Genomic DNA, 11569 nt, shown 5'->3' with positions numbered 1-11569 from the left:
CTGTGGTTGACCACCCAACTGTCTACTGAACCCAGAGTAGTACAGTGGGGGTCTACATCCAAATGCCCCCATACGTACCTCTTTGATTCACTGGATCTTTGGCAACATAAGCGACATATTCTGCGGTGTCCTAAAATCAAAAAGGAGAGAGAGTCATCGAATTCTGCAACCATACTGGCACAACTCTGCTACATCTCCACGCCATGCTCACCGGATCTCCTCCAGAAGCGAAAGATATGGACTGCATGTGATGGTTTGCAATGATCTGTGACAGATAATAACTATATAATATCAGTATGATTATCACCGGCTTCATCTCCAGCCCCTCACCAGTCGGTACCCCCCACCTTACCTGCTTGCAGTCGGACGCCATGAGATTCAGGCTGCTGGTGGAGACGGTCAGCGTGATGGGCATGCCGGCAAACTTCAGGTTACACTTTCCCAAGATGGAGTTCAGAGATCGGCCCCCGGTCTGTAGAGACGGATCCAGAGTGATCAATAACACAGGTGATCCCATCATCCCTCACCAGCACTCCCAGCATCCTCCTCATTCAACAATGGCTGCAGCGTGGAGATTATAAGAGGAGTGGTGTATCGGTCACATAGCGGAGTGCAGACCCCACAGTCCGGACATTATCACAGTGGATATAGCTTATATACAGGTATGTGGAAGATAATGGCGGTGTGATCGCTACGGGTTTGTTTGTCATATTAAAGCCTTGGAAATCTTTTCAGCTGAGCAGCCAATCACGGTCTGCGCTTTGTGTTTTCCCTTCTTTTTGATCAAAGTTCTTTCTCCTTCGGTCCAATGTCTGGAACGGCCCATTTTACTCACCGAGCCAGGTCTAAAACCAGCAGGAACAACAATTTCTGCCCTCCTTCATAATCAACACCTCACAGAATGAATGACCTCACTAATGACCTCCGCACTGCTATTAATTAGTACGCCCCCTTTCATTACATGAGTGCATTACACCCAGCTTGCAGCGTGCGTGTCGTGGCTGCTGATTCTGCTGGTTGCCCATTACTCTCCTACACTACAGTCAGTAGTGATGAGCGAGCGTGCTCGTTTAACTCTTTAAATAAGCACGCTCGGGTGCTCGCCGAGTAGTTTGGGCGTGCTCAGCATTTCAGTAACAGCCACCGCGGCTGCATGTGTCACATATTGGACGGATAGCCTCCCTGACAGTACCTGAGCCTGCTCGTTTAAAGGGTTAAACAACACGCTCGCTCATCACTACTAATCACAATGTTTCCCCGTGTTGTATGATGTAATAACGCAGGAGTGATGTCAGACAGCCGGCACTGTGCGCACACAGCTGTATACATAGCCTGCTCCTGGCCTTACCTTCCGTCTGCGGAGAGCCCCCTTAGCTCCAGGCACAGCGTCAGACACCAGGCTGATGGCTTCTCTGTGTGCAGAGACATCACTCAGTCATATATAATATATACCACAGCACCCCACCCCAGTCACATGACCTGTGGCCCTTACCGTGTCACCTGTGTCCGAGTACTGAAGTCCAGAGCCCGCATAGACTGCAGAACCTCCACACACCCCATGTACTGCAAGAGAGGAGCAGATGTCAGAGGCAGCGGAGCAAGGGGGGCAGCCTCACAAAGAGGGGGGGGGGGGCAAAGGGGGAGCAGCCTCACAAAGAGGGGGGGGGGCAAAGGGGGAGCAGCCTCACAAAGAGGGGGGGGGGGCAAAGGGGGAGCAGCCTCACAGAGGGGGGGCAAAGGGGGAGCAGCCTCACAAAGAGGGGGGGCAAAGGGGGAGCAGCCTCACAAAGAGGGGGGGGGCAAAGGGGGAGCAGCCTCACAAAGAGGGGGGGGGCAAAGGGGGAGCAGCCTCACAAAGAGGGGGGGGCAAAGGGGGAGCAGCCTCACAAAGAGGGGGGGGCAAAGGGGGAGCAGCCTCACAAAGAGGGGGGGCAAAGGGGGAGCAGCCTCACAAAGAGGGGGGGCAAAGGGGGAGCAGCCTCACAAAGAGGGGGGCAAAGGGGGAGCAGCCTCACAAAGAGGGGGGCAAAGGGGGAGCAGCCTCACAAAGAGGGGGGGCAAAGGGGGAGCAGCCTCACAAAGAGGGGGGGCAAAGGGGGAGCAGCCTCACAAAGAGGGGGGCAAAGGGGGAGCAGCCTCACAAAGAGGGGGGCAAAGGGGGAGCAGCCTCACAAAGAGGGGGGCAAAGGGGGAGCAAGCCTGGCAAAGGGGGGGTGCAAAGGGGGGCAGCCTCACAAAGAGGGGGGGGCAAAGGGGGAGCAGCCTCACAAAGAGGGGGGCAAAGGGGGAGCAAGCCTGGCAAAGGGGGAGCAGCTTCACAAAGAGGGGGGGCAAAGGGGGAGCAGCTTCACAAAGAGGGGGGGCAAAGGGGGAGCAGCCTCACAAAGAGGGGGGCAAAGGGGAAGCAAGCCTGGCAAAGGGGGGCAGCCTCACAAAGAGGGAGGGCAAAGGGGGAGCAGCCTCACAAAGAGGGGGGGGCAAAAGGGGAGCAGCCTCACAAAGAGGGGGGGCAAAGGGGGAGCAGCCTCACAAAGAGGGGGGGCAAAGGGGGAGCAGCCTCACAAAGAGGGGGGGCAAAGGGGGAGCAGCCTCACAAAGAGGGGAGGGGCAAAGGGGGAGCAGCCTCACAAAGAGGGGGGCAAAGGGGGAGCAAGCCTGGCAAAGGGGGGCAGCCTCACAAAGAGGGGGGGGGCAAAGGGGGAGCAGCCTCACAAAGAGGGGGGCAGCCTCAAAGAGGGGGGGCAAAGGGGGAGCAGCTTCACAAAGAGGGGGGGCAAAGGGGGAGCAGCCTCACAAAGAGGAGGGCAAAGGGGGAGCAGCCTCACAAAGAGGGGGGGCAAAGGGGGAGCAGCCTCACAAAGAGGGGGGGCAAAGGGGGAGCAGCCTCACAAAGAGGGGGGGCAAAGGGGGAGCAGCCTCACAAAGAGGGGGGGCAAAGGGGGAGCAGCCTCACAAAGAGGGGGGGCAAAGGGGGAGCAAGCCTGGCAAAGGGGGGGCAAAGGGGGAGCAAGCCTGGCAAAGGGGGGCAGCCTCACAAAGAGGGGGGGGCAAAGGGGGAGCAGCCTCACAAAGAGGGGGGCAGCCTCAAAGAGGGGGGGCAAAGGGGGAGCAGCTTCACAAAGAGGGGGGGCAAAGGGGGAGCAGCCTCACAAAGAGGGGGGCAAAGGGGGAGCAAGCCTGGCAAAGGGTGGCAGCCTCACAAAGAGGGGGGCAAAGGGGGAGCAGCCTCACAAAGAGGAGGGCAAAGGGGGAGCAGCCTCACAAAGAGGGGGGGCAAAGGGGGAGCAGCCTCACAAAGAGGGGGGGCAAAGGGGGAGCAGCCTCACAAAGAGGGGGGGCAAAGGGGGAGCAGCCTCACAAAGAGGGGGGGCAAAGGGGGAGCAGCCTCACAAAGAGGGGGGGCAAAGGGGGAGCAAGCCTGGCAAAGGGGGGCAGCCTCACAAAGAGGGGGGCAAAGGGGGAGCAGCCTCACAAAGAGGAGGGCAAAGGGGGAGCAGCCTCACAACGAGGGGGGGCAAAGGGGGAGCAGCCTCACAAAGAGGGGGGGCAAAGGGGGCGCAGCCTCACAAAGAGGGGAGCAGCCTCAAAAAGAGGGGGCAAAGGGGGAGCAGCCTCAAAAAGAGGGGGGCAAAGGGGAAGCAGCCTCAAAGAGGGGGGCAAAGGGGGAGCAGCCTCACAAAGAGGAGGGCAAAGGGGGAGCAGCCTCACAAAGAGGAGGGGCAAAGGGGGAGCAGCCTCACAAAGAGGGGGGGCAAAGGGGGAGTAAGCCTGGCAAAGGGGGGCAGCCTCACAAAGAGGGGGGCAAAGGGGGAGCAGCCTCACAAAGAGGAGGGCAAAGGGGGAGCAGCCTCGCAAAGAGGGGGGGCAAATGGGGAGCAGCCTCGCAAAGAGGGGGGGGCAAAGGGGGAGCAGCCTCGCAAAGAGGGGGGGGGCGCAAAGGGGGAGCAGCCTCGCAAAGAGGGGGGGGCGCAAAGGGGGAGCAGCCTCGCAAAGAGGGGGGGCGCAAAGGGGGAGCAGCCTCGCAAAGAGGAGGACAAAGGGGGAGCAGCCTCACAAAGAGGAGGACAAAGGGGAAGCAGCCTCACAAAGAGGGGGGCAAAGGGGAAGCAGCCTCACAAAGAGGGGGGCAAAGGGGAAGCAGCCTCACAAAGAGGGGGGCAAAGGGGAAGCAGCCTCACAAAGAGGGGGGCAAAGGGGAAGCAGCCTCACAAAGAGGGGGGCAAAGGGGAAGCAGCCTCACAAAGAGGGGGGGGCAGCCTGGAAAAGGGGGGGGCAACCTCGCAAAGAGGGGGGCAAAGGGGGGGGGGGCAGCCTGGCAAAGGGGGATGGGAGCAGCCTCGAAAGGAGGGGCAAAGGGGAGAGGCAGCCTCGCAAGTGGGGGCAGCCTGGCAAAGGGGAGAGCAGCCTCGCAAGGGGAGAGGCAGCCTGGCAAAGGGGAGAGGCAGCCTGGCAAAGGGGAGAGGCAGCCTGGCAAAGGGGAGAGGCAGCCTGGCAAAGGGGAGAGGCAGCCTGGCAAAGGGGAGAGGCAGCCTGGCAAAGGGGAGAGGCAGCCTGGCAAAGGGGAGAGGCAGCCTGGCAAAGGGGAGAGGCAGCCTGGCAAAGGGGAGAGGCAGCCTCGCAAAGGGGAGAGGCAGCCTCGCAAAGGGGAGAGGCAGCCTCGCAAAGGGGAGAGGCAGCCTCGCAAAAGGGGAGAGGCAGCCTCGCAAAAGGGGAGAGGCAGCCTCGCAAAAGGGGAGAGGCAGCCTCGCAAAAGGGGGCAGCATGGCAAGGGGGGGCAGCATGGCAAAAAAGGGCAAGGAGGGGGGAGGGGCAGCCGGGGAGAGGGGGGGGCGACAGTCTAGCAAAGAGGGGCGCGGTACACACAGGGGGCCTCTGGTTTGGGGGGGGGGGCAGTACCCACAGGGGGCCTCTGGTTTGGGGGGGGGGGCAGTACACACAGGGGGCCTCCGGTTTGGGGGGGGGGCAGTACACACAGGGGGCCTCCGGTTTGGGGGGGGGGGCAGTACACACAGGGGGCCTCCGGTTTGGGGGGGGGGGGGGCAGTACACACAGGGGGCCTCCGGTTTGGGGGGGGGGGGGGCAGTACACACAGGGGGCCTCCGGTTTGGGGGGGGGCAGTACACACAGGGGGCCTCCGGTTTGGGGGGGGGCAGTACACACAGGGGGCCTCCGGTTTGGGGGGGGGGCAGTACACACAGGGGGCCTCCGGTTTGGGGGGGGGGCAGTACACACAGGGGGCCTCCGGTTTGGGGGGGGGCAGTACACACAGGGGGCCTCCGGTTTGGGGGGGGGCAGTACACACAGGGGGCCTCCGGTTTGGGGGGGGCAGTACACACAGGGGGCCTCCGGTTTGGGGGGGGCAGTACACACAGGGGGCCTCCGGTTTGGGGGGGGGCAGTACACACAGGGGGCCTCCGGTTTGGGGGGGGGCAGTACACACAGGGGGCCTCCGGTTTGGGGGGGGCAGTACACACAGGGGGCCTCCGGTTTGGGGGGGGGGCAGTACACACAGGGGGCCTCCGGTTTGGGGGGGGGGCAGTACACACAGGGGGCCTCCGGTTTTGGGGGGCAGTACACACAGGGGGCCTCCGGTTTTGGGGGGCAGTACACACAGGGGGCCTCCGGTTTTGGGGGGCAGTACACACAGGGGGCCTCCGGTTTTGGGGGGCAGTACACACAGGGGGCCTCTGGTTTTGGGGGGCAGTACACACAGGGGGCCTCTGGTTTTGGGGGGCAGTACACACAGGGGGCCTCTGGTTTTGGGGGGCAGTACACACAGGGGGCAGTACACACAGGGGGCCTCTGGTTTGGGGTCCAGTAAATACAGGGGGCTCTGATTTGGGTGCAGGGACAGGCCTGAGAGAAGCACATGGAGGACACTTACCCTGACATGGTAGGGTACTCCAGGACCCATCACCTTGTCGTCGGGGTGCAGCCATCCGCGGGTGGGCTTGTTGACAAAGCTGCCGTGTCGGGTCCACTCGTCTCCGGCCAGCTGCCCTCCTTCCACTCGCGCTTTCCTCCCGCAGCTGAGCTTGTTCATATCCTGGGAGAAAACAGTGAAAATCCTCCCTAAGTCTGGGCTGTGGGTGCTGTCCGCCAGCTCACCGGAGCTGCTTGACTCCTTCCCCGGCCCCCCGGGGCTGCTTGTCTCCTTCCCCGGCTCCCCGGGGCTGCTTGTCTCCTTCCCCGGCTCCCCGGGGCTGCCCGTCTCCTTCCCCGGCCCCCCGGGGCTGCCCGTCTCCTTCCCCGGCCCCCCGGGGCTGCCCGTCTCCTTCCCCGGCACGGACGAGAAGCTGCGGAGGCTGAGCAGACTGGCAGGATTGGAAAGCTTGAGGTTGGCCATTTTTGGGAAGAAGGAGCAGAGGGTGGTGGGGCTGTCCTCGGACTCGGAGGAAAGTTCTGCCAGGTTCAGCATGGGGGCCAGGGAAGAGGAAGAGGAGGAGCTGGGCAAGGACTCCATGATGTCCACTGAGGGCGTGGGGGGCCCGGTGCCCGGGGCCTCCTCCGCGGAGCTCACTGACTCGTTACGTAGATGATTGTACTTTGTTTTGGGCAGGAGATCCATGATGCTGGCCGGCCGCTTGTGCTCTACAGATACGACAGGTCCAGGTCTCATAGTCCGGAGAACAGTAGTCAGAGCCCCCAATACTTGACCGGTTACATATTACTCTGTGCCCCAGCAATCCAAAAGGAGAGAGACAGCAGTGTAAAGCAGAGTCAGATCGCGGAGGCCAGGCATGGCAGCGAGGAGGACCCCATCCCAGTCCCTTCCTATCCCACCCAGCGGAAGGAAGAGGTGATGGGAGGAGAGGTCAGGAGGGCTCAGCCGCTGCGCCCCCCATCTCTGGAGCAGAGCGAGTGCCTGCCTATGAATGGAGCAGAGCGAGTGCTGGCTCACGCTCCCTGGAGGAGAGGCGGACGGCCAATGGCAGGCGCTGTGCTGACTCACAGGAAGGCACCAGCTCACATCCTGCAGCCCCAGCGCACAATTAGATTACAGCCTGCGGCATGTGACCCTGCAGCACGTGACCCCGCCTGCGGAGCTAGCCATCTAATGCACAAGGTCACGTCGCTGCCAGAGGTGGCATCGTCACAGTGACAGTGGAGTGCAGCTTCCTGCTGTCATGGAAACCATTAACTGCTTCCAAGCTGTAGCCCTGTGCAGCCGGAGCCAGAGATGTGTGTATAGATCCCACCCCACCTAGTGGTGGGCTGGCAAACTACAACACTCAGCACAGCAGATGGAGAGGGGCCGTAATGTCAGCTAATGATTAATTCATTCGACTATGGCCCCTAGATGTGTGCGGATAAGGGCCGCTCCAGAGCCCCCCATAGTGGGATCACATTGCTCAACGTGTGGTGGACATAGTGTAATATGGGGGAGACAATAAGGGGGCTTTCACATTGTGTTCTGTGTCCTCATCGGGGCAAAAGTCCAAAATCCACAACAAAACAGGTTCTGGGTATGTGCAACGACAGAGACATAGACTAACGCTGCAGACAGAGCGAACATGCCATCCACTGTGCATCGTTTACAGGGAGGCGGACACAGACAGACTAGACTGCATCTGGATGTCTCCCTCCAGTAGGCGGACACTGAGACGTAGTAGACTGCATCTGGATGTCTCCCTCCAGTAGGCGGACACTGAGACGTAGTAGACTGCATCTGGATGTCCATCTCCAGTAGGCGGACACTGAGACGTAGTAGACTGCATCTGGATGTCTCCCTCCAGTAGACGGACACTGAGACGTAGTAGACTGCATCTGGATGTCCATCTCCAGTAGGCGGACACTGAGACGTAGTAGACTGCATCTGGATGTCTCCCTCCAGTAGGCGGACACTGAGACGTAGTAGACTGCATCTGGATGTCTCCCTCCAGTAGGCGGACACTGAGACATAGTAGACTGCATCTGGATGTCTCCCTCCAGTAGGCGGACACTGAGACGTAGTAGACTGCATCTGGATGTCTCCCTCCAGTAGGCGGACACTGAGACGTAGTAGACTGCATCTGGATGTCTCCCTCCAGTAGGCGGACACTGAGACATAGTAGACTGCATCTGGATGTCCATCTCCAGTAGGCGGACACTGAGACATAGTAGACTGCATCTGGATGTCTCCCTCCAGTAGGCGGACACTGAGACGTAGTAGACTGCATCTGGATGTCTCCCTCCAGTAGGCGGACACTGAGACATAGTAGACTGCATCTGGATGTCTCCCTCCAGTAGGCGGACACTGAGGCGTAGTAGACTGCATCTGGATGTCTCCCTCCAGTAGGCGGACACTGAGACGTAGTAGACTGCATCTGGATGTCTCCCTCCAGTAGGCGGACACTGAGACGTAGTAGACAGCATCTGGATGTCTCCCTCCAGTAGGCGGACACAGACATAGTAGACTGCATCTGGATGTCTCCCTCCAGTAGGCGGACACTGAGACGTAGTAGACTGCATCTGGATGTCTCCCTCCAGTAGGAGGACACTGAGACGTAGTAGACTGCATCTGGATGTCTCCCTCCAGTAGGCGGACACTGAGACGTAGTAGACTGCATCTGGATGTCTCCCTCCAGTAGGCGGACACTGAGACATAGTAGACTGCATCTGGATGTCCATCTCCAGTAGGCAGACACTGAGACATAGTAGACTGCATCTGGATGTCTCCCTCCAGTAGGCGGACACTGAGACGTAGTAGACTGCATCTGGATGTCTCCCTCCAGTAGGCGGACACTGAGACGTAGTAGACTGCATCTGGATGTCCATCTCCAGTAGGCGGACACTGAGACATAGAAGACTACATCTGGATGTCTCCCTCCAGTAGACGGACACTGAGACGTAGTAGACTGCATCTGGATGTCTCCCTCCAGTAGGCGGATACTGAGACATAGAAGACTACATCTGGATGTCTCCCTCCAGTAGGCGGACACCGAGACATAGAAGACTACATCTGGATGTCTCCCTCCAGTAGACGGACACAGACGTAGTAGACTGCATCTGGATGTCTCCCTCCAGTAGGCGGATACTGAGACATAGAAGACTACATCTGGATGTCTCCCTCCAGTAGACGGACACTGAGACGTAGTGGACAGCATCTGGATGTCTCCCTCCAGTAGGCGGACACTGAGACGTAGTAGACTGCATCTGGATGTCTCCCTCCAGTAGGCGGACACTGAGACATAGTAGACTGCATCTGGATGTCTCCCTCCAGTAGGCGGACACTGAGACGTAGTAGACTGCATCTGGATGTCTGCCTCCAGTAGGCGGACACTGAGACGTAGTAGACTGCATCTGGATGTCTCCCTCCAGTAGGCGGACACTGAGACGTAGTAGACTGCATCTGGATGTCTCCCTCCAGTAGACGGACACTGAGACGTAGTAGACTGCATCTGGATGTCTCCCTCCAGTAGACGGACACTAAGACGTAGTAGACAGCATCTGGATGTCTCCCTCCAGTAGACGGACACAGACGTAGTAGACTGCATCTGGATGTCCATCTCCAGTAGTCGGACACTGAGACGTAGTAGACTGCATCTGGATGTCTTCCTCCAGTAGGCGGACACTGAGACGTAGTAGACTGCATCTGGATGTCCATCTCCAGTAGGCGGACACTGAGACATAGTAGACTGCATCTGGATGTCTCCCTCCAGTAGACGGACACTAAGACGTAGTAGACAGCATCTGGATGTCTCCCTCCAGTAGACGGACACTGAGACGTAGTAGACTGCATCTGGATGTACATCTCCAGTAGTCGGACACTGAGACGTAGTAGACTGCATCTGGATGTCTCCCTCCAGTAGGCGGACACTGAGACATAGTAGACTGCATCTGGATGTCTCCCTCCAGTAGGCGGACACTGAGACATAGTAGACTGCATCTGGATGTCTCCCTCCAGTAGGTGGACACTGAGACATAGTAGACTGCATCTGGATGTCTCCCTCCAGTAGGCGGACACTGAGACATAGTAGACTGCATCTGGATGTCTCCCTCCAGTAGGTGGACACTGAGACATAGTAGACTGCATCTGGATGTCTCCCTCCAGTAGGTGGACACTGAGACATAGTAGACTGCATCTGGATGTCTCCCTCCAGTAGACGGACACTGAGACGTAGTAGACTACATCTGGATGTCTCCCTCCAGTAGACGGACACAGACGTAGTAGACTGCATCTGGATGTCTCCCTCCAGTAGGCGGATACTGAGACATAGAAGACTACATCTGGATGTCTCCCTCCAGTAGACGGACACAGACGTAGTAGACTGCATCTGGATGTCTCCCTCCAGAAGGCGGATACTGAGACATAGAAGACTACATCTGGATGTCTCCCTCCAGTAGGCGGACACCGAGACATAGAAGACTACATCTGGATGTCTCCCTCCAGTAGGCGGACACTGAGACGTAGTAGACTGCATCTGGATGTCTCCCTCCAGTAGGCGGACACTGAGACATAGTAGACTGCATCTGGATGTCTCCCTCCAGTAGGCGGACACTGAGACATAGTAGACTGCATCTGGATGTCTCCCTCCAGTAGGCGGACACTGAGACGTAGTAGACTGCATCTGGATGTCTCCCTCCAGTAGGCGGACACTGAGACGTAGTAGACTGCATCTGGATGTCTCCCTCCAGTAAGCGGACACTGAGACGTAGTAGACTGCATCTGGATGTCTCCCTCCAGTAGGCGGACACTGAGACGTAGTAGACTGCATCTGGATGTCTCCCTCCAGTAGGCGGACACTGAGACGTAGTAGACTGCATCTGGATGTCTCCCTCCAGTAGGCGGACACTGAGACGTAGTAGACTGCATCTGGATGTCTCCCTCCAGTAGACGGACACTGAGACGTAGTAGACTGCATCTGGATGTCTACCTCCAGTAGACGGACACTGAGACGTAGTAGACTGCATCTGGATGTCTCCCTCCAGTAGACGGACACTGAGACGTAGTAGACTGCATCTGGATGTCCATCTCCAGTAGTCGGACACTGAGACGTAGTAGACTGCATCTGGATGTCTCCCTCCAGTAGGCGGACACTGAGACATAGTAGACTGCATCTGGATGTCTCCCTCCAGTAGGCGGACACTGAGACATAGTAGACTGCATCTGGATGTCTCCCTCCAGTAGGCGGACACTGAGACGTAGTAGACTGCATCTGGATGTCTCCCTCCAGTAGGCGGACACTGAGACGTAGTAGACTGCATCTGGATGTCTCCCTCCAGTAGGCGGACACTGAGACGTAGTAGACTGCATCTGGATGTCTCCCTCCAGTAGGCGGACACTGAGACGTAGTAGACTGCATCTGGATGTCTCCCTCCAGTAGGCGGACACTGAGACGTAGTAGACTGCATCTGGATGTCTCCCTCCAGTAGGCGGACACTGAGACGTAGTAGACTGCATCTGGATGTCTCCCTCCAGTAGGCGGACACTGAGACGTAGTAGACTACATCTGGATGTCTCCCTCCAGTAGGCGGACACTGAGACGTAGTAGACTACATCTGGATGTCTCCCTCCAGTAGGCGGACACTGAGACGTAGTAGACTGCATCTGGATGTCTCCCTCCAGTAGGCGGACACTGAGACGTAG

The 11569-nt window shown here is 58.7% G+C and overlaps 1 protein-coding gene across 1 annotated transcript in view; it reads right to left on the bottom strand.

Moving 5' to 3' along the window:
- Positions 1-78: 78 nt before the first annotated feature.
- LOC141250438 (SHC-transforming protein 1) overlaps positions 79-11569 on the bottom strand; it is a gene marked incomplete at its 3' end in the record, with an annotated part of 49385 nt that continues 37894 nt past the window's right edge. Inside the window, exons 3-8 of the mRNA XM_073669969.1 lie at positions 5885-6046; positions 1493-1563; positions 1349-1412; positions 353-472; positions 212-265; positions 79-130 (exon numbers count right to left, since the gene is read on the bottom strand). Of these exons, the coding sequence (XP_073526070.1) occupies positions 79-130; positions 212-265; positions 353-472; positions 1349-1412; positions 1493-1563; positions 5885-6046 (523 nt within the window). The remainder of the gene's footprint in view (positions 131-211; positions 266-352; positions 473-1348; positions 1413-1492; positions 1564-5884; positions 6047-11569) is intronic.

The sequence above is a fragment of the Phyllobates terribilis genome, unplaced genomic scaffold (genome assembly GCF_046119375.1).
Source record: "Phyllobates terribilis strain yellow unplaced genomic scaffold, ASM4611937v1 Scaffold_5698__1_contigs__length_49802, whole genome shotgun sequence".
Classification (NCBI taxonomy): domain Eukaryota; kingdom Metazoa; phylum Chordata; class Amphibia; order Anura; family Dendrobatidae; genus Phyllobates; species Phyllobates terribilis.
This window is presented reverse-complemented; position numbering and strand designations above follow the sequence as displayed.